The 25,282-nt window shown below is 52.6% G+C and overlaps 1 protein-coding gene across 6 annotated transcripts in view; it reads left to right on the top strand.

Moving 5' to 3' along the window:
• Window positions 1-25,282, top strand: part of NAV2 (neuron navigator 2) — a 365,169-nt gene that overhangs the window by 334,773 nt on the left and 5,114 nt on the right. For all 6 annotated transcript variants that reach the window (XM_036325651.1, XM_036325652.1, XM_036325653.1 and 3 more), the window contains 11 exons: window positions 5,643-5,796; window positions 6,806-6,968; window positions 7,690-7,790; window positions 9,964-10,059; window positions 12,035-12,203; window positions 14,351-14,586; window positions 16,775-16,929; window positions 17,129-17,200; window positions 18,810-19,006; window positions 19,933-20,051; window positions 24,082-24,285. In XM_036325651.1, coding sequence (XP_036181544.1) covers window positions 5,643-5,796; window positions 6,806-6,968; window positions 7,690-7,790; window positions 9,964-10,059; window positions 12,035-12,203; window positions 14,351-14,586; window positions 16,775-16,929; window positions 17,129-17,200; window positions 18,810-19,006; window positions 19,933-20,051; window positions 24,082-24,285 — 1,666 coding nt within the window. The remainder of the gene's footprint in view (window positions 1-5,642; window positions 5,797-6,805; window positions 6,969-7,689; window positions 7,791-9,963; window positions 10,060-12,034; window positions 12,204-14,350; window positions 14,587-16,774; window positions 16,930-17,128; window positions 17,201-18,809; window positions 19,007-19,932; window positions 20,052-24,081; window positions 24,286-25,282) is intronic.

The following is a 25,282-nucleotide window of genomic DNA, read 5'->3' on the forward strand; positions in this document are numbered from 1 at the left end:
ACCGAGGTATCCCCTTAGAAGGTGGCTCAGCTGGCTTCCTGCAGCAGTGAGGAAGATGCCCTTGCCCCTGGTGGCTGACTTTTGTTAGAGACCCGGTTAGGAGAGAGAGAATTGAATGAAGCCCAGGTCGTCTGCAAAGACAGTTGTCCACAAATGAGACAGTGCCTACGAGAAGAGAGCCACTGAACCTGGGTTCGAATGGCCACTGAGCTGGAGTGAGACACCTTAGATTCTTCATTGACGAAAACGAGATTCGTTACATCTACCTCACTGGATTCTTGTGGGGGCCAAGTCAGACACCGTGCGTGAAGGGCTTCCTTCTTCCTGTTCCATCCTCCAACCTGAGGAGGCCAGGTTTGTGGAGCCGTCCCTGAGGCCCCTCACCCAGCCAGCCCCCTGAAGACAGCAACTACACAAGGGTCCCAAGGCCAGCTTCCCCGGTGGGTGCAGGAAATGTGGGCAAAAGGATGGGCCAGGCTTTGTAGCTCGCCAGCTGCACAGACCATGTGGAGGAGGAAACTCCGCATGGGCCCGCCCACCAGTGAAGCAGGGCCCTTCAGAGGCCTTCATCTTACTTAAGTAGATTAGTAGCCCTGTCCCTGGGGGAGCACCTGGTCCGAGGGTGGCTGCAGACACATGCATTTCTGTTATGAGCGAGGGTAAACCTGAGCAGGGGGAGTGGGAGGAGCACTGAGGTCTGGACTCTAGCACCCCCCACCCCCACCATCCAGGGCTCTGTGCTCCTGTGCGAAGAATGAAACCAGTGGTTGAGAATGCCAGTCCTTTCTGACCTGCTGAGTGCCTAAGAGGTAAAGGACCATTTGTCTGTGGCTGCCACATATGCCATCATTCCGGAGCAGAAAGGAAAGGAGCTCCTCACCTCTGCTTTCTTTCTGTTAAACTTTGTATAGAACAACCTATGTGAGCAGGGCACTACTCCAGATGTTCCACAGAGACCAAGGCGGATGTTAACCAGATTCCCACCCCTGGGGATCAGGGGGTAGTAGGGACAGGACACAGAACACTTCACTTCCGAGCTTCTGTCTGTGCCTGGCACTTTTCCTGGCTCCGGTTACAACCATGTACAGGACAGGTACATTCCTGCTCTGGTGGATCCATGTACCAGTGGGAGAGATAGACATTCAACACATCACTCTGAGCAAATTAGGAAAATCAGACAGTGCTGAGGGTTAATGCTGGGATGAAAACAGTGTGTTGGGATACAGAGCATCATTACAGCGTGGTCAGGAGAGGGCCTCTGCAGAGATGGCACTTCAGCTGAGACCTGCATGGCAGGAGCAACCGCTGGTGCGATCTGGTCAGGAACACGAGCTGCTGTAACAGACTCAGTCCCAAAGCTCAGAGGGGACATCTGAATGTTTGTCTCTGGTTCCCTCCAAGCTCAGTGCAGATGTTCGTAGTCAGCAGGTGGCCTGCCGAGGCAATGCAGGCACCGGGTCTCTTCCACTTGGGGCCGGCTGTCCCATGGGGCCGGAGTCCTCGGCTGGGTGCTGTGTCCTGCCAGCTGTGCGGGGGAGGGGGGAGAGCGTGCAGGAGGGTTTTATGGGCCATGTCTGGAAGAGACACATGTCACCTCATCCCACAGTCCACTGGACAGGGCTCGGGGTCAGCCACCTGCAAAGGAGGATGAGAAACTGGTGTGCCGGGAGGGAGAGGGAACGGGCAGGGCAGCCTTCCTGACCTGAGAAATAAGTAGCACAAGGAGCCTATGGTGGAAACAGGCCTGGGGGTCTGAAAAACAGGGGGATGGCGAGCGTGGCTGCCGCATGATGGGCAGGGAACCAAGGCCACAGAGGTAGGTGGGGCCTCTTGCATGTGAGGCTTTGAAGTTTGCATCTGATTTCATATGACGGGTAGATGTTGGAGAGTTTTAAGCAAGAACGTGAGATCTGAAATAATGTTTTGCAAAGATCAGTCTCTGCTTTGTGAATAAGGAATATATAGGGGGCAAGAGTGGAGGAAGGGAGATCACATAAGAGGCTGAGAGTGCACTCCCCCTCGTCCCTTCCTCTCCTGTGAACTCTCCAGTCACCCTCCTCACCGCTAGCCTGTGCCCTTCCTGTGCCCTCTGCTGGTGCACTTTTCCCCAAGAGACTCCTTTCCTGCAGGTGTCTGCTCAGTGTTATCATAAGGCCTTGCCTATGCACCTTGCAAAAAACAACACCCCCGCCGCCATCCCCTCTCCCCGCTCCCATTTCATTTATTACCATTGCAAATATCACCAACCTGTTATGTACATTCTTCTTGGTTATCTTGCTTTGTCCCCCACCATCCCTCCACCACCACCCAAAAATCTACAGGCTAAGGTCCATGGTTGGTTTTGCAGACATTCAAATATTATGTGGAATGAATGAGTGACTGATGCTAGTGGGAGTCCTGGGTGGATTTAGGATATGTTCTGAAAGAGGAGTTGGAAGCACATGGAGATGTTTGAGATGCCCAGGAGACAGTCACTTGGAGATGTCAACCAGCCGAGAGTTCGTGGAGGTATAGACTCGGGAGATGTAGGCTCATCGCTGGTGTTGAAAGCTGGGAAACTGGAGGGATTCTCCAAGGGGTTGAATGGAGATGGAGAAGAGCAGGACCAGGACTGAGCTCTGGGTCACTGACATTTGAAGAAGAGAAAGTAGAGCAGCCAGTGAGGTGGGAGGAAACCCAGGAGCAGAGAGAAGAAGCTGTTTGGAAGCAGGAGCACTAACTGGGTCCAGTGCTGCTGGGCGGCCAATAAGATGAAGGCGAGCCAAAACCGGTTTGGCTCAGTGGATAGAGCGTCGGCCTACGGACTGAAGGGTCCGGGTTCGATTCCGGTCAAGGGCATGTACCTGGGTTGCGGGCACATCCCCAGTGGGGGGTGTGCAGGAGGCGGCTGATCGATGTTTCTCTCCCATTGATGTTTCTAACTCTCTATCTCTCTCTCCCTTCCTCTCTGTAAAAAATCAATAAAATATATTTTTAAAAAAATTAAAAAAAAAGATGAAGGTGAGTGGCAATGATGCCCTTGGCCATCCAGGGCCCCCAGACCATCTGGAGAACTCTCGCTCCAAACCACTTTCCCACGGGGCTTGGGTGGGGCAGACTCGGCTCTCCGGCGCTTTCGGACACCCCACAGCATCCATGCACAAGGAGAGGTTTGTTTGTTTTGTTTACTTTTCCAAAGGCTGGGCAGAAAGCAAATGCTTTCTCCAACCTTGAAGGGTTTGTAAGAATGTGCAAATCTAGACATGAGAGGGGGTTCAAAGAAGAAACCAAACGCGGAGGAGTCGGCACTCAGCAAAGGCCCTACCCCGTGGGCGACAGGAATGGTGCTGTGGGAAGGCAGTTTCCCACACTCGAGGCATTTAAAATTAGGCCTGCCAACAGCCTGCCTTCCGGACAACAGCGGGAATGTGCTGGAACAACGTGTGGAAACGATATACATCTGGTAGCTTCAGGAAGTGGTTCCTGAAGTGAACAAACTTGTACTGAGTGCCTGCTGAGTGCCGGGAGTGACCCCACAGTGCTAGTGTGAGAAGGAACCGAGGCGGCAGGGCTCCGCCTCGAGCAGTAGGGACAGGGGCCACTCTCGGAGCTGCTGCAGACCTTGTTTTCACCATCATCTCTGTGTTGCAGGCCATCGCTCCCTGTGGCCTTGCAGTGTGTGTTTCTGAGAACCAGCCCCTTGTGGAAGGAGCATGGGAGGGCCTTGTGCAGACCTTCACTTTGGTTTGCTGCCCTTTGCAGAATCGGTGTCCGAGCTTCGCAGTTACCCATGCTCTATATTCCAGAGTCGGGTGGGTGCTGAGGAATGACTGTGCCTCTTGCTGGGACAGCTTTCTAGGGAAAGGGTACAGACCATGTGGAGGAGACTGGGGCAGAGTGCCTGGCTGCGGGTACAGGCGGACCAGACGGACCCAGCGTGAACCAAGGCCGACTGCTCTCTGCCGTGAATGGGAGCCTTCGAGATCTGTGCATGGTCTGGCTGAGACCAGTGTCGCAGTGGAGTCGAGTTCAGACTTTATTCTCCATTTGCATCGAAAACTATAGTTCCCCCTGCAAAACTCCCAAACCAAAAAAAAAGAAGAAAAAGAAGCATGACTATAGTTAAGTCTTATTTACAAACCCCAGCTATTCACAGCACAGAGCTTAGGTGGGAAGCGATGGTCTGAATTCTAAAGATATTTTTGTCTCTCTAGCCCCATTAGTCCCAAATCTGTTGGCCTTGAGTCTCTCGTAGGGAATAATTATAACATTTTCAGGAGTTCTTTGGAGGTTTCAGTAGATTTAGAAGCGGAGAAGTTTCCTTGGCTGCTGACAACGCTTAAAAATGGGAGGTGGTTTTATTCTCTTTGTAAATAGTTCAGGGGCAGGCCAAGAAACCAGTAACAAAAAGATTTGGCTGTTCAGGTGTTAATTTTCCTTCTAGCCTTTCTGCCCCCGAAGTACAGTTATATCTCTTTAACGATTATAAATGGTTTTTCTTTGGCAATTAGCATTTCCACACCCTCAACCACTCTTACAGGTCAGGTTTTGCTTGGCCCCAGATCCCTTCCCTGTGTTTTATGGACGGGCTGCGGGATTGTTTCTGCAGAGACCACATGTTCCCCATGCTTTTCAGAGATAATCAGCTTCAGCTTTGTAACTGTATGAACTTGGGGTTGTTTGGTTTTGTTGGGTTTTTTGTTTTGTTTTGTTTTCTTCTTCTGTCCAAAAAAGTCAAAGCTTTCTATTCTGGATCACCCCTCACTCCAAACCCTCTGATCTTTGAAATCAACAGAGCTTGTTTTTAATAGAACCATCTTTTCTAGCATTACAATTCCTTTTGACTTGTATGATCTTCCACTCTGGGATGACTTGCCAGGTATCTGAAGAGCAAACTTAACTAAATCAAATAAGGAGCCCAGCCTAGAAGGACCACCTTTTAAGAAAGAGGGACTCCACAGGGTCCCACCTCCCTTGAAGGGGGTGTATCTGGGAAAGACAGCCACACTGCTGCATACGTTTCAGATACAGCTTTGACTTCCATGTCACATGGTCCTCTCTGCTCTCTAACCACCTGAGATGCTGCTCTTCCTTGCCAGGAGCTTGTTAAGCAGCATTGGGGGCAGGGGAATGGAAGAATGTTGCTCTCTAGACACATAGGGGGGTGGGTTTTAGTGGCTAAAAGAACTAACTCCATCCACCGGTATCTTTCGGTTTCTTCCTTTTTATGGCAAATAAAAATCACCCGTCAGCTGCCTGACCCTGGAGTATCTAATCTTTAAAACAGACAGTTGACCTCGTTTCTCTGAGTGGGTTTAGATCTCAAGGGCCATGTGGTGTCATTATAGGGGCCCAGCTGTGTACATATTGGCAGGGGTGGGGAGTCAAACTCACAAGGTTACTACTCCCCTTTGCTGGCTCTGTTTATCCTTAGATTATTGGAATTTTGCTAAAAGAAACACACAAAACCGTTCTGACTGCCAGAGCTCCACAAAGATAAGAAAGTAGAGAAGCCATAAAATCTGTGAATTTCAGGGGTTTTTGGTATTGTCATCTCCAGGAAGCATGGGGCCGCTGGTTACGGGCATAGGCCAGGGGTCAGTGGAGGCCAGGAAGGAGGTGAACTCAGGGCACCTTTGTCAGTAACATCCTTCTTTCCCTAGCATTTCGGAGTGCATGGATAGTGAGGCGGAGACGGTCATGCAGCTCCGGAATGAGCTGAGAGACAAGGAGATGAAACTGACGGACATCCGCCTTGAAGCCCTCAGCTCTGCACACCAGCTCGACCAGCTCCGGGAGGCCATGAACAGGATGCAGGTGAGCACCCAGGAGCACTGACGGAGCCCAAGGCTATCTGGGAAGGATTGGCAGGTGCCTGCTTCCTGCCACACCCCAAGGCCACATCAGCATCTGGTGGCAGCCCTCTGCTCTCCTAGTCCCTTTCTCTTTACAGACAGTCCCTCCCACATATTGCTAAAAAATATCAGAGAACCCTATCCCTCCTTCGTGTGAGACGTCCAGTGGCTCTACTGTTGCCTCCTGGGTGAGTCGCAGTCTCCTTCACCTGGCCTTCAAGGCCTTCTACAGCATCTTGTCACTCTCAAACCCCCACTCACCATCACCAACTCTACTCTCCAGACTCTTCTCACCAGCCAGAGGGAGCCAGTCTCTGCCCCCTTTGCATGCCAGGAAGTTCTGTCTTATGGTGTCCCTCCACCGGGATATCTTTCTGCACAATCACATGGACCCTTCCCTTAAGGCTCAGCCTGAGGCCTCTTCCTCTGCAAAGCCATTCCAGGTCCTGTAGGTCTATTCTTACAACCTTCTCATCTTCTGCCGCAGGTTGAAGGTATTTGGGTCTTCTGAGCTATTCTTTTTTGCATCCCTTTCTCTGGGAATGCTTAGCACATAATAGGTTCTTCATAAATATTCATAGAATGAAAGATCTCTGCGGGTTCTTCTAAATGGGACACACACACACACACACACACACACACCCCGCCATCCCGGAGAGCAAATGTGTCAAACCTAGAATTGCTCAAACTTAGATACGACTCCTTTTCACTTACCACTCAGACTTTGGGAAACATTTCTGAGGCCTTTCAAAGGCCAGCTCTCTGAAGGGATGGTTCCTGCCCTGCCACACAGGCCTGTGTATGCAGCAAAGGCAGCAAACACTGTGAATCCCTCTGATGGTGTAACTGACTCTGCCTCGGCCGGGCTACCCACTGAATCCCTGCAGGGGACTTCCAAACCTCTTCCTCCAGAAAAGGCTTGCTCTCATTCTCTCCACCCAGTCAATGAGCTTCTCTTTTACGCTTTGCAGAGTGAAATAGAGAAGCTGAAAGCTGAGAATGACCGGCTAAAGTCAGAGTCTCAAGGCAGCGGCTGCAGCCGAGCGCCCTCCCAGGTGTCCCTCTCGGCCTCCCCGAGGCAGTCCATGGGCCTCTCCCAGCACAGCCTGAACCTCACTGAGTCAACCAGCCTGGGTGAGTGGGTCACAGGGCTGGGGCAGGACAGGCCTGCAGCCGGCACCCGGTCTCTAAGCCAGAGCCCCAAGATAAGCAGCTCAACAGATCAAATGGGGAGGCAGCAGGCGTGCGTGCACTCGGGGTGTGTGTGTGTCTAGGCGTGCGTCTGCTACCAACATGAGCCCAGCCGTTAGACTGCTGTCATGCTTTGCTCCGGCACCTCAAGTGCTCCAAGCCATGAGCTTGGCTCCCCCCGCCCACCATGCTGACTTCTGTTTGATCCATTTTAAGAGGCTGACCTGCGAGTTGAACGCTGCATACAAACCCCATGGCAGCAGCGCCCACTTGGGGCATGGCTTGGTCTGTGATCTTCCGGCCTGCGGGCTGGATTCCAGGCTGGCGCAGTAATTATTGGACATGGTCTGGGTTTTCTCTGTAAGCATACGGAGGCTGACGCTTTGATTTCTTATCCATGACGCTGCTGTTGCTCTTTTGGTTGAGTCTCCCTCGCACTTCCATTTGGCAAGGCACATCGTCAGCCCGCTGATTCCTTGGTTGGTCCACCGTTGGTTTCTGTGGTTGCATTCTCATTGCGCCCCCTCCCCTCCTCGCCACCCCTACATCCCCCACACCCCGACACCTGGTTTGTCCCGCTGCTGTGCCGACAGGCAGCGGGGGTGTCGGGAGGCCGGCTTTGCTGCCCCATGTGCCTAAGGCTGTTGATGTTTTCCATTCGCAGACATGTTGCTGGATGACACTGGTGAATGCTCGGCTCGGAAGGAAGGAGGCAGGCATGTTAAGATAGTTGTCAGCTTTCAGGAGGAAATGAAGTGGAAGGAGGTTAGTTGGATCCCTTTCCCCGCTCTGCCTGCCTTTCCCCAGGTAGCACTACCTAGCTTAGCGATTTCTTCATCAAACCCTATGACCTCAGCACCTAAGGGGATTTGGAAACACTAATGCCTTCCTTAACTAACCAGAATCCCAGCAGCATATTGACACAATTGACGTGAGAGAATAGCCCTGCCCTCTCTAGTTTCGAAAGTCTAATAAAGAGTGGTCCCACCTTCACTTTCACGCAGCTCACTAAACACTAACATCACTCAGCAATGGCTTTTCTGGATGTAATATGTCTTCAAAGCTGGGAAAGGCCGCTAAGCACACTTAGCACAGAAGGTACAGAAGTAAGCTGACTGAGAGCACCAGTTTATGCAGTGGAGTAGACATCCAGGGACACAGGGCGAGTGCAGGGAGCACACAGGTGGCTGAGAGTGAAGGGTGGGATATCCTGACTCACCAAGGCTGGGATGTGGAATCTGAGTTTTCTGAGTACTTTCGTTCTCTTCCAGAGTCTCAGGAGGCCATGTCCCCAGCAGGGACTATTCTGGGGTAGAAGTGGGGTTGAACATCAAGGTTGGTGTTTAGCCAGGCTAATCGTTCACAGGCCTGTGACAGTGAGGCAGAGACCCCAAGGAAGGTCAGCTCTTTTCCCCCTCGCTCCACAGCCCATTTCAACTTGGGCTTCGGCTGAAAAAGAAGGGAAGATACCGGAAAGCACCCATTGATTAAATCCAAGTCATGCTGTGAATGACCATCTCACAGATAAGTGGGCCGAGGCTGCATGAGTCACTAAGTCCCCTTCAGTTCTTTTGTGTTAGTTCTTAGCATTCCAGCCAACGTGTCTCATTTAGTCTCTGAGAGCCGGGGAACCTGTCGTTCCCACCCAAGCAAAGCGTCTGCAGCCAGACCTGCCTTCGCCAGGGGTTCCACTTGGTGCTGGCTCTCTAGTCTCAGGGAATTTGAGGGCTGCCAGCGGCTCTCACATCGTTTCAGCCCAGAAAGCTCCAATAGCGAACTCCAGTTTCAGAGCCTCGCTGGTGGAGCGATGGACTGCCAACGGGGGGAGTTCATTCTTAGAACACATGCAGGTGATAGCTGCGAATGTGTTGTATTCTAGTGATTACCGGCATGAACAGATAGATTTTATGTTTTATAAAAGTTTGTGAATCACTTTAAAAAATTGTATGGCTCTGGATCAGCACAGAAGCCAGATGAGGTTGGTTGACCAGATGTAATTAGCTCCATTTAATAACTGAGAATCCTGAGGCCCAAGCATCGCTTACTGAAGGTTACAAAGCAAGCGATGGGGCCAGATCATCTCGCTGCAGACTGGTGCTCTGTTCTCTGCTGATTGTGCTTAACTGCCAGATACACCCGTCCCTGCCCCCTGCCACTCACCTAATTCTACATCCTTATGAGCATGTCAGATATTTTTAAACCCAACAGAATGGAATGTTCTATTAGCTTCTTTGTAATCAATATAATTACTTAGCCTCCACTATGCAGAGCCCTGTGGGCAGAGATGATTTTTCTGTAATTTCCCAGAGTTTTATTAAATTTTTCTCAATTGAGTATGTTTTCACTTTTAATTAAAAGAAAAGCAATGCACATTATTTAAGAAACAAAAAGAAAAAATAGAAACATAGTCTATCCTGAGGGAGTTTAAGAGCTAGCAAGACAACAAACTTAATTTACAAATGAGACAGAAATACCTAAAAATAAACAATACAGACTATGCCATTATATAAGTTGTATACAGAATCATTAAAGTATTGTGAGCTCTGAGCCTGGCAAATCAATCATTGAAAGCTTCCTGGAAGAGGTGAGTTTATTATCAATGTTTGGGAAAGGAAAAATGGCAGACAGGAGAGGGGAGAGCATGCCAAGCAAGGGATGTGACCTGCGTACTGGACAAGGTTTGCATTCAGTAGAAGGTTCTAGATTCCAGAAAGGAGAGCCTCCCTTCCTGCCCCACAGATTGCATTTTTAGCAATAGAGCAGGGGAAGGTGTTAAGACTATTGAATTCAGTCTAAATTATACCTGATGTTAAAACAAATAGGACTGGTATTCCCCTCTCGGACCTTTGGTGGAGCTCTGGGACAGTCTGGGTCCTTGCTAACCTGTGTCAGAAAAGGTCCACCTGTTTTTCACCTGCATACGTTTTCTTACCCTTAGGATTCCAGGCCACACATCTTTCTTATTGGCTGCATTGGAGTGAGTGGCAAGACGAAGTGGGATGTGCTCGATGGGGTGGTTAGACGGCTGTTCAAAGTAAGTGTTTCAGGGAGACAGACGGCTATGGCAGTCTGCCTGAAGCGGGGCCTGGGCTTAGGGAGGGAAGGATGGTTCATGTCCTGAACCCGGCCATTTCTCAGGCCTGTCCCCTCTCCCACATCCTTATGTTGCTGGGACTTGTCCCCTGGCACTCAAATGATCAGAAAGAAGATGGTAAGTATAGACTGCTGACGTGCCAGACTGTTCCAACGGCCCTTCGCCATCACTGGTGAGCCAGAGGGTCATTTCTCCAGCAGTGAGCAATTGTTTGAACCCCTGACAGGGAGCTGCTCATGTCCAAATCTACCTTCACCTTAGACTCGTCCGATTGCATCTGCTTTGGAGTGTGTGTTCATTGGCTGTGGCTAAAACATCAGATTTCCATTCTTTATTTCCGGCGATTTGATCGACTTGCCCACGTCCTTGCCAACACTTCATTCTGTGATTAGTGCTACACGGACATTAACATCTGGTCAATGGCCAGTGTCAAGGATGTTGGCATAGTTATTTTTGTATTTATTCCAATCACATTGGAGTGGGTTTTACCACGGGAGAAATGAGCAAAGAGTACTGGAGTGAGCCTTGAAATTCAGTGTGGTTTGAAGGAAGCTTTCAGCACACTTCTTTCTGTTGTCCTGAAGCAAGTCAACAGCCATAAGTGTTCATTAGTCATGTCCCCTGGGAAGTACTGATGACCCACGTTTTCTGTGCCTGAGACCCTACCAAGCACTTTCCTTACATCACCCCGATTTATTTTCCGGCCTGTAAAGAAGGTTCTATTATTTTCCCATTTAAAGGCGAAGATGGTTGGGCTCAGGTTGGGTCACTTGCCCAAAGTCATGGATCTAAAATCAGATTCTGTTGGTCCAGTTGAGTTGGTCTTGCTGCTTCTTTTTTTTAAAAAAATATATTTTATTGATTTTTTACAGAGAGGAAGGGAGAGAGATAGAGAGTTAGAAACATCGATGAGAGAGAAACATCGATCAGCCGCCTCCTGCACACTCCTACTGGGGATGTGCCCGCAACCCAGGTACACGCCCTTGACCAGAATCGAACCTAGGACCTTTCAGTCCACAGGCCGACGCTCTATCCACTGAGCCAAACCGGTTTCGGCTGGTCTTGCTTCTGACTTAACTAGTTCACTCTGACCTCTTTCTAGCATCTAGTCAGGTGACTTCATACAGAGGAAACTCTGTTCTTTGACCAAAGATTGCATATCATCTTCACAGGCCAGTCCATAGAAATGTGAGTAGGCAGGCGTTCAAGGCCAAGGGCAGCCCAATCCTGTTACCTGGGCCAAAACCATATCTCTGATGACGGGCAGGAGGACATCCTTGGTTAGAAATACAACACATTGGGCTGAGAAGAACGTGTGGGGTGTCACATGTGAGGAAAGAGACCATTGAAGGTGGAGGTCTGTTATTGGGCTTCCACCTTGGCCATTGTCTGGCCATCTCAGAGCCCGCAGCCCATGGCTCTTCGTTCCAAGTTCGTGGACCTAAATTAAACCTTTGGGTCACTCACCTAAGAGGGAATTCTCCCAATGAAGGACACATTTTCCTGTTGAAAGCTCCAGGAGCTGCTTTTTTTTCTAGCAGCCCCTGGTTCTGCTCCCTTTGTCATCAGTATGGCCTTTGCTCTGAGCCAAAAGGAGGGCCTGGTGGAGAGATTTCTTGTCAGAAATTTCCCAGCACCATTCACAGGTCTCGATGCCTTTGAGACTTGAGCTCAGGAAAAGCAGCCTGACTTTTCCGTGCTCGGTTGACCCAGACTAAACGTTCACAGTGCCCGTGACAGTGAGGCACCGACGCCGTAGAACGTGAGCCCTTCTGCCCTCGCTCCACAGCCCATTTCAACTCAGGCTTCAGCTGAGAAAGAAGAGCAGATGATTGTAAATCACCCAACGAAAACATGAGTCATGGGCAGATTTTTAGCCACATCTTTGATGGAGTCTTTGTTTTACTTTTTCCAGGAATACATTATTCACGTCGACCCAGTGAGTCAGCTCGGGCTGAATTCGGACAGTGTGCTGGGCTACAGCATCGGGGAAGTCAAGCGCAGCAACACCTCCGAGACGCCCGAGCTGCTGCCCTGTGGCTACCTGGTGGGAGAGAACACCACCATCTCCGTGACCGTCAAAGGTAACTCCCCGGATGCAGGGGCCGGAGCTTTCAGGAATTGCGTGTGTGTCTCTTCATTTTGAGACTTGGCTCGGCATACTGTGGCCACAATGTTGTTTGTGCATATGGATGTGGGTTGTTGTGTTTTTTCTCCCTTTGACCACAGTTATTCTTACCTAAGCAAGTTAAACCGTCCTTAGCTTTTTCAACCACCATCGGAAACAAATAATTTTAGTTGACTGCTGAAATTATAGAACAAACGTTCCCATTAGCCTGATGACTCTGAGATGATGGAATCTTAATAACCTTGTGGAAATGGGGCTCCACCAACGCCAAGGAATTACTCTTGCCAGCAAGCCTTGGATGGGGTCCCATCCTACAGATGGGGAAGCCACGCATTGCTGTGGGCTAGAGAGGACTCGCTCTGGGCACCCTGAGCCCACGCACGATGTTGCCGGGGCTTCCGATGGCTTCATCACCCAGAGATGTTGAGCCCCAAGCCAAAGAGTGTTCCATGGAACTCCAGGCCCACCGAGTATTTGGGGGGAGGAGAGGGAATTTCATGTCCAAATAACTCTGGGAAACTGCATCATTATCTCCATCTGGATCTGGGGGGCAGGGGACGGGAGCGTCCTGATACACTCACGGCTCTGTCCTTTCATGTCCTATCTCTGGGCATTCACAAGGCTGTTTAATCCAGGCTGACACAAATGTATCTGACTGCAAAACCCCTTTTTCCTATATTTGATGAACCACCTAAAAGCATAGACCAATCAACACGGTACTAAGTGCAACCTGCAGGTTGTCCTGTTTCTTGCTTCCCTCGAGGGCACTGACCTTGCCTGTAGTTTAACAGTGCAGTTTCGGGGGTGTTTGGTGCAAGTTTTGTTTCCCGATGGGTAGGTTTTCCTAAGGTACCCCAGCATTCCTTATCCTAGACCTGGGAACGCAGACCTGGTCCTGCTGGTGCCAAGCAGTGAGGCACTGCTTGAACCTCACAGGCAGCCTCACCTTGTTGGCGAGTGGAATTCCACAGTCGGGGCTTGGGCTGCTAGTGACAGAGACGTACTCAAACCAGCTTTAGCAAAAACGGAAACGTAGAGGCCCTTTACCTGGAAAGCCCAGGACACACTTCCCACACAGCTGGGTTCCGGTGTTCCCACAGTGCCCAGGACCACGCTGCCTCCGTTTCTTGTATTTTTTGAGCTCTCTGCACATGGCATGGCCCCCATGGCCCTGATTCATTTTTTAACTTAGAAACCTAGAAGAAAGCGGTTGTCTTTTTGGAATAGTGAGACAGAAAATTCTTCGGGGTGGTTCTGCCCCACCGTGAGTCAGTGGTTCTGCCCCACCGTGAATCCATCCTTGTGACCGGGAGAGGCTTTGGTTCAACTTAATCATAAGCCCACACCTGTGTGGGTGCAGGGGCTGGGCAAGCCATACTTAAACCGTCTTACTGAGCTCCCCATAAGAGGAAAGAGTTCTATAAGAGAAGGTAGAAAGGGTACCAGGCACACCAAAACCCCTCCCACTACACACTGGAACAGCCGCCCCTACACACAGAACAGCCCCCACTACACACACAACAGCACCCACTACACACCGGAACAGCCCCCCCATACACACAACAGCACCCACTACACACCGGAACAGCACCCCCATACACACAACAGCCCCCATTACACACCGGAACAGCCAGGGTTCACATCCCCAAATCAGATGGTCCTACTTTGCATTTGCTTGTTTTTAAAATAAAACTGTTGTTACCTTCATGGTGCACCTGAGTGTGGGAAGCAGTGGCGCCTGGCACTCAGGAGAGAGCAAGGTCAGGAAGGAACCCTAAGGTGCTGGCAGACAGGGGAGGCAAAGGTTTGGGCAAACACCATCAATTGGCAAATCCAGACAGACAAGCCGAGCCCAGAGTCTTAGGAATTCTGCAGAGAACAGACGAAGGCCAGGGGCCCAGGTCTGAAAGGTGAGCGAAAGTCAGCCAGCCAGGGCCAGAGCCCGAGCCCAGGCTGCTCCTGAGCAGGAAGCAGTGGCAGTTTGCAGGGCCTCAGTGAGTGGACTGCCCAGGAAAGGGGTGGCCTCCGGTCATGGCAGGGCCAGCTGGGCAGACACAGAGCTCCCCTTTCTGCAGGACTTAAGACACTTCCTCTCCCACACAGGGCTCGCGGAGAACAGCCTGGACTCGCTGGCGTTCGAGTCCCTGATCCCCAAGCCCATCCTGCAGCGCTACGTCTCCCTGCTGGTGGAGCACCGGCGCATCATTCTCTCCGGCCCCAGCGGCACCGGGAAGACCTACCTGGCCAACCGGCTGTCCGAGTACCTGGTGCTTCGGGAGGGACGAGAGCTGACAGACGGGGTCATCGCCACCTTCAACGTGGACCACAAGTCCAGCAAGGTGAGGAGATCTTTCCGAGGCTGCTGCCCAGCCAGGGCTCACCTTTGGGCCCTTTCAGAACTGTTGATGTCACCCCACCCTGATGGGAAAGCAGCATTTTCTGTGCACTCACTTTGGTGGTTATGAGAGCCCAGTGAAGGTCAGGATGGGGCTAGCAGGAAGTAAGGCTTTGACCCAAAACTTCCCACTAAATTTCACCTGTAAGTCAATCTAGTTCATTTCTTGCTTCCCCACTATGAGCCACATGTTCAGTGCTAATAGTTCCTTAAGTCTACTTCAATTTACCAAGAATTTATCATGTGCCTGGTGATGCTATTGTTTTTCCAAAACGAAACCCTTTTTGGAACAAGAATGATAGTTCTTATTGACAGACTGCCCCATGACCGCAAGCTGGCCGCCTCATAGCTCACAGCTATTAGCCATGAAGGGACCAGTTGCTGCTATCCCCACTTCACAGAGGAGGAAACTGAGACCTGAGGCAGATGGTCATGTGTCTGAGGTCACTCAGGCGGTACTGAGAAGTGGACTGGAGCGCAAGTCAAAGCCTTGGACTCCAGAGCCAGCAAATAGGCTTGGCCCTGCCTCACAGGGAGCAACGGAGACACTGGACGGTCTGACTGAATCCCAGCCGCGGGTTGGGAAGGGGTTTCTCACACTTGTTTGCTATTCGCACAGTGGAGTTAATGGTAATTCCCTCTGGCTGGCTCTCTGCAAAGGGGCCAGAGTCCAAGGTGAACTGGAAAGGACTCTTCCATCTTAGGAATCACCTGGCATCCCTGCCAATGGGGCTTCCTCACCCTCATTCCCTGGTGCCCTGTTCCAATAGATTGTGTGGGCCAGGAACCTGGGCCATTCACAGGTTTCCAGGTGACTTGGATGTGGGGACAGGACTGGAGAGAAGTGGTCCGAGCTTCTGAGTCAAAAGCTTCGGTGTGGGCTGAGGACCAGTGAATGAAGGACGCCCTGGCTGGGCACCTCGTGCAGAAGGCGTCTCACCCTCTGTACCACGAAGGCCTGAGTAGGGGTGGGAGGCCCAGGAGCCCTGTCATTGTAAGGCTGAGGCCAAGAACCCAGATGGAAAGGAGCTCAAAGAAGGAAAAATTACTAGTAACTCAAAAAGTTGGGCTGAAGCCGCATTGTGACTTATGAGGGAGACGTGGGCATGTGTGTGTTCGTAGGAGGCGGCGGCTGGCATGCCAGAGTGTTGGCTGTGAGGAGCACACTGAACAGGCACCGAGTCTGAATCCAGCCCGCTGCTTGCCCTCTCTGCAATCTCAGGGAAGTCACCTGACTTGGGTGTGCCTCGGTTTCCCTCTCTGTAAACGGGAGCTACGCATAGTACCCACCCCAGAGGGTTGTGGGCTACAGAAGTTCGGCTGTGTGAGGCCCTCAGAGCTGTGCCCGGCTCTAGGTCATACCAGCATGATGGTGACATCACCAGGCAGTCATCCTGGGTTCTCTGGCCGGTCCTTAACTTGCCATTTCAGCCCTTTCCCCTTCTGCACCATTATTCTTCTCTTCCTTTTTAGAGCACAGGCCTTCCCCGGGCACACTGAGCTGTGTTCTGGCCCCAGCTCCAGCCAATCCCCCAGCCATTCTTCACAGTTCAATTCAGATCTCACCCTTTCACCCAGACCTCCCAAGGCCCCTGGGCATGCAGACCCACCTCCCCCTGCACTGTTGGATGTCTGTCTGCCACAGCGCTTCTCAGCGGCACTTACGAGGATGCTGTGTGATATTATTCATGGAGGGCTTCTGCATACAGGCCCTCAGGCAGGCGCCGTGGAAGAGCACCTTATACGGAACGTATGCAGCCTACACAGAGGTGTATAAGGCACCTCTGGAGCCCTTTGGAGCTTCCTGGGAGGTTGGCACAATCAGAACTATCCAAGAAAAATGGCGACACATACAGAGAAGTGGTAGAGCAGGGATACAGAACCTGGCCTGGGCACCTCCATGCTGCTGTGCTCTGGCCCTCGGCTGAAGGAGTTCTGTTCCCTAGTGAAAGCCAGAAGGCAGGACGCAGGCCTTCCCCACTCTGTCCTCCCCACATCACCCAAGCTGACCCCTGCAGCAGGCAGGCATGCTGACCATGGAGGGCCTGGCCCTTGCATTGGCCTGGGCGACGTGCAGGCTCTGAGCGTGTGCTCTTCATCGGCTGCATCCCGCCCTTCCCTGGCCCATGCAGGAATTGCGCCAGTACCTGTCCAACCTTGCCGACCAGTGCGCCAGTGAGAACAACGCTGCGGACATGCCTCTCGTCATCATCCTGGACAACCTGCACCATGTCAGCTCCCTGGGCGAGATCTTCAATGGGCTGCTCAGCTGCAAGGACCACAGATGGTAAAGGCCAGCTCCAGGCCCTGGCCCCGGGAGAACGGCCACAGGGGAGGTGTGCTGCACAGACCTGTGCCCATACACGGCTGGGGTCAGCGTGGGGGGCCGGGAGGCAGCCAGCCAGCTGCCTGGACGGACCCTGTAGGCCCGTCCGGAGCTGGGCTTGCCTCACAAAGTCCTCTTCTTTCCCCTGTGTCCCCCACAGCCCTTACATAATCGGCACAATGAACCAGGCTACCTCTTCTACTCCCAACCTGCAGCTCCATCACAACTTCAGGTAAGGTGTCACCCTCTGAGTACCAGATCTGTGCCAGGCATCGTGTGGAGCATTTTTTCCAGCTTCACTCTTCATTCTCACGATAGCCCCATGTAGTTACATTTCTCATTCGCAGCTTGCAAATGGGGAGACTGAGGCTGGGAGAATTAGATGACTCGTGTGAGGTCACGAAGTCCTGGGGTAGCAGAGACAGGGAGGCAGCTTCGGGCAGGGACAGTAGGCCACTCGCCTCCCCGGCACATCAGGGGCACGTCTCTAGGGGGCCCAGGTGAACATGAGCAATGAAAGCCCTTGCTTTGTCCCCAAGAGCTGTCTGGGGGTCTGTGGGCCTTTGCCTCCAGCTGCCATGTGCCCTCTGCCCCAGCACCACGCGGGGCTCCCTGCTGGGTGTGGGAAGAGCTGCTGCACTGTCGTGCCTGCGTGGGTTGCCACTTGCCTTGTGGTGCCATCGCTAAACGCCCTTTGCCCCACTTTGACCCCTTGGTGACCCTAGCGCTCCTCGCCTCCGGCTGGCCCTTAGATGAGGATGAGAATTGTGTCCTGGGATGGCACCCTCGCCCATTCTCACTGGCCATTCTGCAGGCATCCTTGAGGGAGATCTCTGGGAAGTGGGCCTCAATTGTCATTCCCTGGGAAATGTGACCTCCTCCAGACCCCTGAGATCGTGGCTCCCCTCCGCATCCAGGCTATCCCGGTCTTGTCCACGCTTTCTCCTAAAGATGCTTCAAGTCCTTCCTCCTCCTCCTTCCCCCGCCACTGCCACGCCACATCACATCCCTGGGCACTACTGCCTGCAGAGTGGCCTCATCCTCTGTGCCAGTGGCAGTGGCAGCTGGCATGACCGTCCTAGTATTCAAATCTGACCATAAACCCTCCCCCCTGAAGTGCTTTAGTGGTTCCTCATAGCCTCCAGAATGCATCCAGGTTCGGTGGGTTGGCAGGTCAAGTCTAAAGTCTGGTTACATGGCCTCTGGCAGTTTCCCCAAATACCCACCCCTTTTCCCATGTCTCTGCAAATGCTTCAGCAAGCTCTCCCACCTGCCACCCTACCCCCTGCTCCTGCCTTTGCTTATGTGGCTGCTCCATCCATTCTTCCAGTCCCAGCCCAGACAGCCCCTCCTCCGAGGAGCCTTCCCTGATTCCCTGGGGCTCATCATGCCTCAATTCCTCTGTTTGCTTATCTGCTTCCTCGACAAGACTGTGAGCTCCTGGGAACAGGGACGAATGTGTCTCAGTCATTCTTACAGCTCTATGGCCCAGCACAGTGACACAAGCACAAGAGGCAGCAGACTCAGTGGTTAGAGCTCAGACTTTGGAGCTGCACTGTCTTGGTTCTATCCTTAGCTCTTCTATTAACTTGCTTCTTTGATCTTGGACATAACCTCTCTGCGCCTTCACATTTCCATCTGTAAAATGAGGATGGCGATAATATCTGTGTCATGGGGTGGCTGTGAGGAAAGGTGAATTAATATACATTCAGTGTTTGCACAGGGAGTCCTACTTCAGTGTCAGCATACACACCATCTGTCTAGTTCTCGTGCGCATTGAGTCTTGAGGTTAGCCCTCGTTTCTTCACTGTCGTAATCATTGAAAACCTGTTGTCCCCCAGGTGGGTGCTTTGTGCCAACCACACGGAGCCCGTGAAGGGTTTCCTTGGCCGGTTCCTGCGGCGGAAGCTCATGGAGACGGAGATCAGTGGGCGGGTGCGGAATGTGGAGCTGGTGAAAATCATCGACTGGATTCCCAAGGTCTGGCATCACCTCAACCGCTTCCTGGAGGCTCACAGCTCCTCAGACGTCACCATAGGTAGGTGGGCAGCCAGGCGAGAACGGTGGGTGGGCTGGCTCAGGGCGGCGCTGAGCTCGGCTCCTCGGAGACTGTCCGGGGGCCCTGGCCAGGGCAGCACCCTGCAGGCCCAAGTCAGCTGGACTCTGTTCTGTTCATGTAGACAGAGAAGGAGGCAGAGGGGACAGTCCCAGCCCAAGGCAGACCCCCGACTGCCTCGCCCACATCCCTTGCTGTGTCTCTGCCCCTCTTGCCTTGCCCAATGCCCTGGGGCTGATCAGCAGCAAGAGATGGTCCAGCCTGGGCCGATGTGGAAACTGCCAGCTCAGTGAAGTGCCCAACCCCGAAGGCTCTGCTTTAAAAATAAAGTAAAACGTTACCAACATTCCTGGAGCTTAAGAATTTAGAACAGAGGGAAAAAGTCATTGATCATCCCACCCTCCTGACAGGATTATTTTAATTTGAGCTGATTTTTGCCCTTGTCCACACATAGATATTTTGCTTAGTTGCCATCAGAGTATACCTACAGCACGTTCATTTCTTTTTCACCTCACATTGTCTCGTAAGCGTCCTGAGTTGCTGCTCCAGTTTTATAATTATTTTTAAAGGCTGGAAAAGACTCACGTGCGGGTACGCCATCACTCGCGGCACCATTTCTGTTTTCTTGGACATTTAGTGTGTTTGCATTTTCAAAGGTCAGGACTAATAATACCACGAGGAACATCTTTCTCCGTAAAGCCTTTCCTCTCTTTTGGGTGATTTCCTGGGGCAGAGAGATCCTGGGGGTCGGGAGGAGGGGTGTTGGAGAGCCCACGTGTCCTGCTCTGTGCCCGCCACCGGCAGGTGGAATTTCTGCTGTCACTCAGAAATTGGGAGGGATGCTTAGATCGTGGCTTCTCCTGGCTTCCCCCCCACTCAGCTCTGATGGACTTTTGTTTGGTCCCCAGGCCCCCGGCTCTTCCTGTCATGCCCCATCGACGTGGATGGCTCCAGGGTGTGGTTCACCGACTTGTGGAACTACTCAATTATCCCCTATCTCCTGGAAGCCGTCAGGGAAGGACTCCAGGTGAGACACAGCAAAATGAGGGGGGAGGAAGGGGGACTGTTCTAGTGACCGGATGAGGGGGCTTTATCTCCTCCTCCAGGATTCTGACTGACATGAGGTGACAGCCCCTCCCTCACCTGTGAGGCCAGCAGTCTGGCACAGTGCAGGGACACACTTGGCTGTAAGTCCTGGCTCTGCCTCTTGTAAGCTGTGTGACCCCAGGCAAGTCGTTCAGCCTCTCTGTGCCACAGTGCCCTCGTGGATAGAAAAGGAGAATGACAGTCCTGTGCCACAAAGACTTGTTGCAAAGGGTAAATGCATCCTGGCTGTGATGCCCTCAGCATAGTGAGTGCAAAGAAACGGAAGCAAGCGTGTGTAGCACTTCACAGTTGACGAAGTCCTCTCATATCTGCTATTTGGTTCAAGCCCTGCATTTGTCCTGGAATATAGAGATATTTTTATCTCCATTTTTCAGAGGAGAAGAGTTGAGTCTCAAGGGAGAATAAGTGACTTGCCGGGGGTCATAAGAGTCAACCTTGAAAAATCTGGGATTTGAGTCCACACCTCTGGCTGGAATCCCAGGTTCTCCGCCCTCGGGCGGCCATGGCACTCCCTCCCTGCCTGGGACCCCTCCCCGGTGACCGTGGGCTCATGAGGCAGCACGTCCCATCTCACTCAGCCCAGGGTCAGCTCCAGGAGCTCAGCCATAGATGGAAGTTTTACTGTGGAGCCTGGAGGCAGCCTGAGAAGCTCTGGGCTTGGCCCCCGGCGTTCCGTGAGGAGCATGTGTCACGCACAGCTGAACAGTCAGCAACCAGTGTAGCAGCCGGTTCCCAGGGCTTCTCTGTTCCTCGGTCCTGGGCATCGGGAGACACAAGACGCTGCCGTAGGCCTGTGGAGGTCACGGAGGGTGCGTGTGACAGTACAAGGGCTGTGTGTCATTTCCATGCATTTGGCTGAGCCTAGCGAGTGTCTGACTGCTTGTCGGTAACATGCAGCCGCACTGAGGGTCTTCAGAGGCACTCAGACAAGAACTTGAAAAGGGCAGGAAACCAGAGCCATGCCTCCATCTCATAAGACATACGGACAGGAAAAGTCATCCCTTCCTGGTGCTGGGAGGTCATTTGAAGAACAATCTTTCCAGAGCCTGGGAGCCACCAGGGGAGGCGGCTGGAGTTAGCATTTTACCAGTCTGCTCAGAAATGAGCCCCTGGGCTCAGCCCTCCGACCTCATCGCCCTGCTGAGCCTTGGAGGCCCCAGGGAACCTGCTAATTCACGGGAAACCTGGTGTGTTCTTATGCCTCTAGTTGGGAAGGAAAGTTTGCTGACTGTTTTTTGAGGGTTTGCTACTTGCCGGGCACGCTGCTGGGGGCCTGACATGCCTCTCGTGTAGCTTTAACAGCTCAGAGCACCTGACAGGTGAGGAGACCACGGCCCCGGGAGCTTTACCCCAAGTTGACTCTGGGGTGTGATGAGCCAGTGTTGGAGCCCAGTCTAGCTGACTCCTCGGTTACCTCCCTGACTTGCACACTGTCCGAACTTCCCCAGAAGCCTCAGTTGGTTCGGGGAGCCAAGTACTGTGGTTCAGGTAGTGGAGTTCTACGACAGATTTCACTTGACAAAAGGATTCCTCTATTTTAAAAAGTTTTAAATTCCTTACTCTCCTCCGTGTCACCTTGATTCCATGCTCACTATGTGCTGAGCACCGGACGGGGCCATTTAGTCCTCACCTGGCCCTGCTAGGTGAGTAGAGAGGCCATGAAGGCAGCACATTGGTTCAGAGTAGGTGAGCTCTTGGCCGAGGTTATAAGCTAAGAAGAGGTCGAGGCCCCAGGGTGGACTCTGGCAGGGCTGCCTGTGGTGGGGGGAGGGGGACCAGAGCTCCTGCTGAGATCAGGCCCACCACTGACCGCTAGACAGTTCCTCCACCAGACACATCCTCTCCCAGAGGAACTGTGGCATCGCCCCCTAGTGGATACCAGACACCTTTGCAAGTCTTGACTCGGAGTCTTTTCCCAGTGGGGTGTGAGTGTGTAACTGCCTGGAGGCTCTTCCCGAATGTGTGCTGTGGTGAAAGCAAATGTCCTATTTGTCTGTCTGCCTGTCTATCCACTGTCTCTGCTGCTGCTTAGCGCTGCCACAGGCTCTGCACGGGGGCCAAGGCGCTTCACAGTGTTTCCTGTACTTGCCACGGTCCTTACCCAGCCATTCACCACCCGGACTGGAACATGTCCAGAGGCAAGTGGGGAGGCTTGTAAAATACTTCCTGTTCTTGCCGATGCTGCTCGCATTTGCCAGCTGCACATTTGTCCGATGCGTCAGGCCCCAGCCCTGTTCCCCTCTGGAGTTGTCACTGTAAACACTTGCCAAAGTGTCTAGTCTACAGAGTAACTCGAAAGGTCTTTGTGTCGTCGTCGTCTCCCCCAGCCCCCATAAAGGGAGGCGCGGGCGCTTTATCAGATTACCCGGTTGCTCTGAGACCGGGGCAAGTCTCCCTTCTCTAGGGTACCCATCTGTGCTTGAAAAGTTTGGGCCCAAAGAGTGTTTTTCAGGCTGTCTTCTGTGGAGCCCAAAAGTTCCTCAGATTCTTCAGTGATGGGGTCAGGGGAGAAGGGCACATATTTGAAAACCACCAGGCCAGACTCCCTCTGAGGACTGGCTGACCTCCCCCTTCCAGCCTCTGTGGTCCTGCCGCCCTGAGCATCTCCTCCAGGCGGGAGGGCGGAGACAGAAGCAGGAGCTGTCAGAAATGGGGCTTGGGTGCAGCCTCACCCACGTGAAGTCTGGCCCGGGCAAAGCAGGCCAGTTCCACGGGGAAGGCCCTTGGAGGGGGAAGTTTCTAAAAATTGCAGGAATGTTCCTACTCTGGAACAGCCTTTTTCGATCCCAAATATCCCCACATGTTTGTGTTCCCTTTCTCTCTGACACAGATGCGTATGCACACGCACTGGCCCCCTTCACAGAATCCTGTCTGAGACTCACCGCTGAAATCGTGTTATCATTAAAGCTTAAAGAAAGGAGTGTGGAGGCATGGTAGCAGTTTTACAAAATTAAGTGATAATATCGTTTTCCCTTTTAAGAGCAAATTAGTTAATATGGAAAAATTTGAGAAATATATGGGCGGGGAGAAGCACCACCCACATGTAACCTCTGTTAACAGTCTGCTGTTTTGAAAGTTTACAGAGGGACTATGAGAGTCAGACCCTCCTCAAGAAATGAGGTTTTACCAGAACAGGGTCATTTGTGACCTCTGCCTGTGGTGTTGGTGGCCAGCGGAAGGAATTCTCCGGGTGGTTGTATGCAGGAGGGTGCTGGGGCTGGTGGTAATGCAGGGGAGTGCTGGAGCTGGTGGTAATGCAGGAGCGTGCTGGAGCTGGTGGTAATGCAGGAGGGTGCTGGAGCTGGTGGTAAAGCAGGGGGGTGCTGGAGCTGGTGGTAATGCAGGGGGGAGCTGGAGCTGGTGGGAATGCAGGAGGGTGCTGGAGCTGGTGGTAATGCAGGGGGTGCTGGAGCTGGTGGTAATGCAGGGGGGTGCTGGAGCTGGTGGTAATGCAGGGGGGTGCTGGAGCTGGTGGTAATGCAGGAGGGTGCTGGAGCTGGTGGTAATGCAGGAGGGTGCTAGATCTGGCAGTAACGCAGGAGGGCGCTGGAGCTGATAGCCGGCCCCTCTTTCCAGCTCCACATTCAGTGAGGTCGTGTTGGTAGTTTGGCATTGGCTGTGCTGGGACTGTTTCTACCACGGAAGCTGGCCACCATTCAGGTAGATCAGCCAGACTCAGGGTAACAGTGAGTCAGTGGCAGAGCTGAGGCGTGAGCCCGTCAACCTGACTCCAGAGCCGGTGTTCCTGACACCTGAGTCATGCTGCCTTCAGTCTTAGCACATCCACTCTCCACCTTGGATGACTCCCTTACAGTAGCATTCTGGAAGTAGAATTACCCTGTCAGGGGAGGCATAACGCTGCGTTCGGGGAACTTTTCGGAGAGCTGCAAAACAGGGCTGCAGAGGAGGTTTGAGCCCTTCCTAACCATTCCTTCCTGGCCTCCCCTTAGCTCTACGGAAGGCGGGCCCCCTGGGAGGACCCTGCCAAGTGGGTGATGGACACCTACCCCTGGGCAGCCAGCCCGCAGCAGCACGAGTGGCCTCCCCTGCTGCAGCTCCGGCCCGAGGATGTCGGCTTCGACGGCTACTCCATGCCTCGGGAGGGCTCGGCCAGCAAGCAGATGCCCCCCAGCGACGCTGAAGGAGACCCGCTGGTGAGTTCTCAGCTCCCGGAGCAGCTCAGCCATCACCAAGCACTTACTGTCTCCTGGGAGCAAGGCCCGCTGGAAACAGGCGACTGAGCCCCAGCCTTGCTTTGGGTGACTGGGCCCATCCCAAGATTAGGGACACGTCTGCCAGGATTTTCTTCTATGGTTTTAGTTTTTCGCTAATGTCTTGAACCCCTCTGAAATGGTCTGTAGCAGAAGGTCAAAGGTGAGAATTTACTTGTCCTTGTGCCACTCTGCCCTCTGGGTTCAGTGCCACCTTTATCATGTGCTGTCCTGCTCCAGCGACCTCTCCCCCAGTAACAGCATGGGCAGAGCTGGGTGAGGAGCAGAAGCCCAGGCCAGCAGTCGCGCAGGCAGGAGGCCTGAACATGGGCCCCGTGGCCAGCGAGGTGAGTTAGGTCTTAACATTGTCTGAGCTGCTTATTGACGCTGTCATTGCTGAAGCCATAGAGATCCTTTAAGCAGAACCTGGGCCCGTGGTGGTAACGCTGCAGTTCAGCTAAGTCCTCACTTAACCTCCTCAGTAGGTCCTGTGACTTTAAGTGAAACCACATGGAATAGAACCACGTATATCAGTTACCATAGGCTAATTGATATAAGTAAGAATCAGGGTCCTGGGTCCTCTCATCTATAGCATAAGGAAAGGATGTTATTCGAGGACTTGCTGTAGTCGCTCTGCCAATATGAGACGCCTGCATAGTCATCCTGCAGAATGAGACCTAAAGAAGCAACTGCCCCATGAAATGTGGTGAAAGCAAATGTGCCAGAGCCTGCCCTGGTGAAATACCGTTCTCATGCCTTGCCGGGAGCACCCGTGGCAGCTAAAGCAAAGGGAAAAGCACATCAGAGAAATAGCTCGCATTACCTAGTGAAAGGAAATGTTCAGAAGTGATGCGGCAGGATGGAAAGACAACCAGTGCTGACTAATTGATTTGCTGGATTTAAAAAAGAACGGTGCTTTGGGTCATCTGCCATCTTCCAG

The sequence above is a fragment of the Myotis myotis genome, unplaced genomic scaffold (assembly GCF_014108235.1).
Source record: "Myotis myotis isolate mMyoMyo1 unplaced genomic scaffold, mMyoMyo1.p scaffold_m19_p_10, whole genome shotgun sequence".
Taxonomy (NCBI): domain Eukaryota; kingdom Metazoa; phylum Chordata; class Mammalia; order Chiroptera; family Vespertilionidae; genus Myotis; species Myotis myotis.